The sequence below is a fragment of the Chrysochloris asiatica genome, unplaced genomic scaffold, assembly GCF_000296735.1.
Source record: "Chrysochloris asiatica unplaced genomic scaffold, ChrAsi1.0 scaffold00125, whole genome shotgun sequence".
NCBI classification, from domain to species: Eukaryota; Metazoa; Chordata; class Mammalia; order Afrosoricida; family Chrysochloridae; genus Chrysochloris; species Chrysochloris asiatica.
The window spans coordinates 831,887-835,235 of record NW_006408643.1 but is presented as its reverse complement, the minus strand read 5'-3'; the positions used below and the strand labels follow the sequence as shown (position 1 = coordinate 835,235).

At 54.8% G+C, this 3,349-nt stretch overlaps 1 protein-coding gene across 1 annotated transcript in view; it reads left to right on the top strand.

Moving 5' to 3' along the window:
• Positions 1-3,349, top strand: part of FBN3 (fibrillin 3) — a 93,972-nt gene that overhangs the window by 77,288 nt on the left and 13,335 nt on the right. Inside the window, exons 53-55 of the mRNA XM_006868999.1 lie at positions 919-1,053; positions 1,181-1,306; positions 2,130-2,336. Coding sequence (XP_006869061.1) covers positions 919-1,053; positions 1,181-1,306; positions 2,130-2,336 — 468 coding nt within the window. The remainder of the gene's footprint in view (positions 1-918; positions 1,054-1,180; positions 1,307-2,129; positions 2,337-3,349) is intronic.

The window sequence follows — 3,349 nt, the reverse complement described above, 5'->3', positions numbered from 1 at the left end:
GATTTGTAACCAGTATGCTACCAGAGCTCCTTTTAATAATGTTTAGAGATTTTTTTTTTTAATAGCCACAGTTTGGTGGGGAGGAGGAGGAGTTGTTACTGGCATCTCATAGGTAGAGACCAGGGTTGCTGCTCAACTTCTTACTACCCCCAGGACGGCCCTTCACAACAAAGAGCAACAGCCCACCACCACCGCCACCCATGTCCATAGGAGGAACTTGGGTGGTACAGTGGCTAAGCACTGTACTGCTAACCAAAAAGTTGGCAGCCAGACCTACCCCAACAGCCCTGTGGAAGAAAGTCCTGAGAGTCTTCTCCCATAAAGTGACAACCTCACAGACCCAAGGGAGCAGTCCTACTCTGTCACATGACGTCACTGTGAATCAGAACCAACTGAACAGCATCACGAACAACAATGTCAGTAGAGGAGTCTCTGGGCCATTCAAAGGGTTAATAAGCATTTGACTTCTAAGTGAAAGGTGGGTGGTTTGAGTCTACCCAGAAGCACCTCAGAAGAAAGCCCTGGCGATCTGCTGCCAAAAGGCCCCAATCCCTGGAGCACAGTTCTGTTTGGACACACATGGGGTCACCACCACGAGTGGAATCAACTCTACTCATGCCTAGAAATCCTGGGTTAGGACTTGGTCCTTAGGAGCTGTTTCTGGTTCTATGTTCCAGGGGCCTTGGGGAAGGCCAGACAGACTCAGGGATGATTCTCAATCCTAGCGTGGGCAGAAGATGTGGTGTTTGGGGCAGTCCTGGTTCCCTTGGCCTCTCCCCGAGCCCTGGGCTGAACTGGGCTGGGGGGGGGCGGTGCAGAGTGGGGTTGGGTGGAGCAGGAGGCAGGCTACATTCTCCCCAGGTCCCGCCTCTGGGTTCTCACAGCCCGGTGCTACACATTCATGGTTGTTTGTCCTAGACGTGGACGAGTGTGCCAATGGTCAACAGGACTGCCACGCCCGTGGCATGGTGTGCAAGAACCTCATCGGTACCTTCGTGTGTGTCTGCCCACCAGGCACGCGGCCCCCGCCTGGCCCCGGGGAGGGCTGTGCAGGTACAGATGAGGCCCCTACGAAGAGGAAAGGTCAGGGTAAGGGGTCCGCAGACATAGCTGAGGAAGGATTGTGGTGGGATCTGGCTTCGGGGCCATCGGCCTCTGGCCTAGCCCTCTCCGCCCCCAGATGAGGACGAATGCCGCTCCCAGCCGGACCTCTGTGCCCACGGCCGCTGCGTCAACACCATGGGGAGCTTCCGCTGCGTATGTGACGAGGGCTTCCAGCCCAGTTCCTCCCTCACCGAATGCCAGGGTGAGCACCAGACTTGGGGCACGGACGGGACTGGAGTGGGAAGGGGATGGAGTTCATCTGAATGCCAGGGTGAGCACCAGACTTGGGGCACGGACGGGACTGGAGTGGGAAGGGGATGGAGTTCATCTGAATACACAGCTCCGCCCCCCACTCTCCTCAAACACTGACCACACCTCAGGCCCCAGCTCCTACGACCCCTCCCATCCCGGGAACAGCTCCTCCCCAGGCCCGCGGCTTCCTGGGGTCTATCCTGTAGGCTCTCTGTGCGCATGTCTCCTGATACCATCCACCGTGGCATCTTCTGTAAGCCCGCATGTCAGCCCTCCCCAATGTCTGCTCTCCTCCTACCTCAGAGCACCCTCCTCCTCCACAGCTCACAGCCCCCATGTCTGTGCCCAAATCCTGCACCAGCTGCCTCCTGGACACCTCAATCCTGCATGCAACCTACCCCAAAATCAGTTCAGGGTCAACCTCAGGCTGTTGTGGTCATACCTCTTCTACCCCTCCCCAAAGTGTCCTCCCCTCTCCCACATCCCCCCAGGTCTGTCCTCTCCGCTCCCACACACCCCTCCCCATCTCCCCAAGTCTGTGTTTTCCACTCCCACACATCCTGACCCCACCTGAACCCACCTGGCCACCTCCCTGATGACCTGTCCTCCTGTTACCCTGGACCTCCTGTTCTCTCCAGGTCCAAGGGTGGTCACATTCTGTCCTCAGGAATAGGTTTGGTTTGCCTTTGTGCCCAAGGCTCGCTTGTTCCTCATCTGTCCTGCATCTGACATCTGTAAGCCCACCCTGTCACCCCTCGCCCCACTCTCTGCAGACACCCGGCACGGCCTCTGCTTCTCCGAGGTGCTGCAAGCAGTGTGCCAGGCGTCATCGAGCAACGGCGAGGCAGTTAGCAAGGCGGAGTGCTGCTGCGTGGGGGGCCGTGGCTGGGGGGCCCACTGTGAGCTCTGTCCCCTGCCTGGCACCTCTGCCTACAGGAAGCTGTGTCCCCATGGCTCAGGATATACAGCCGAGGGCCGAGGTGGGTGCCCACCATACTCCAGAACTGAGGATTAGGACTCAGGTCACAATTGCATGTCATCGTTCCCATGGTGGTTCCAGTGTGTGAGCTGATGTGTGTGTGAGCTCACAGTGTTTGTGTGTGTGTGCTGGCAGGTGTGTGAGCCTGTATGGGTGTTTTGTATGTGGACTCAGTAATGAGCATCTGGCCAGCTTTAGTAGCCGTGTGAGCCAAAGGATGTGTGTTCTTTATATGTGCTAATGTGACAGCATGGGAGTCAGTGTGTGTTCTTGTGAATCAGTGTATGAAGGTGTGCTATCTCTGTGAGGTCGTTAATGTGTATCTGTGTATCTGTGTGTGTGACAGCATGTGTTCTGTGTGTGTACGGTCTTGTATGTGAATGTATGTGGGCTGAGCATATCAGCTGTGTGTGCTCTCTGTGTGTACAAGCTTGTAGATGAGTGTGTGTGCTGAGCATATCAACTGTGTGTGCTTTGTATGTGTGTACAAGCATGTAGATGAGTGTGTGTGCTGAGTGTGTCAGCTGTGTGTGCTCTGTATGTACAAGCTTGTAGATGAGTGTGTATGCTGAGCATGTCAGCTGTTTGTATACAAGCTTGTAGGTGAGTGTGTGTGCTCAGCATGTCAGCTGTATGTGCTCTGTGTGTATGAGCTTGTAGGTAGATGTGTGTGTGTGCTAAATGTGTCAGCTCTGTGTGTCTGTGTGTACAAACTTGTAGATGAGTGTATGTGCTGAGCATGTCAGCTGTGTGTATACAAGCTTGTAGATGAGTGTTTGTGTGCTGAGCATGTCAGTTGTGTGTGCTCTGTGTGTATGAGCCTGTAGATGAGTGTATGTGTGTGCTAAGTGTGTCAGCTGTGTGTGCTCTGTATGTGCGAGCTTGTACGTGTGTGTGCTGAGCGTGTCAGCTGTGTGTGCTCTGTGTGTGTGACCTTATACATGACTGTATGTGTGTGCTGAGCATGTCAGCTGTGTGTGTGTGTGACCTTATAGATGAGTGTGTGTCTGTGGA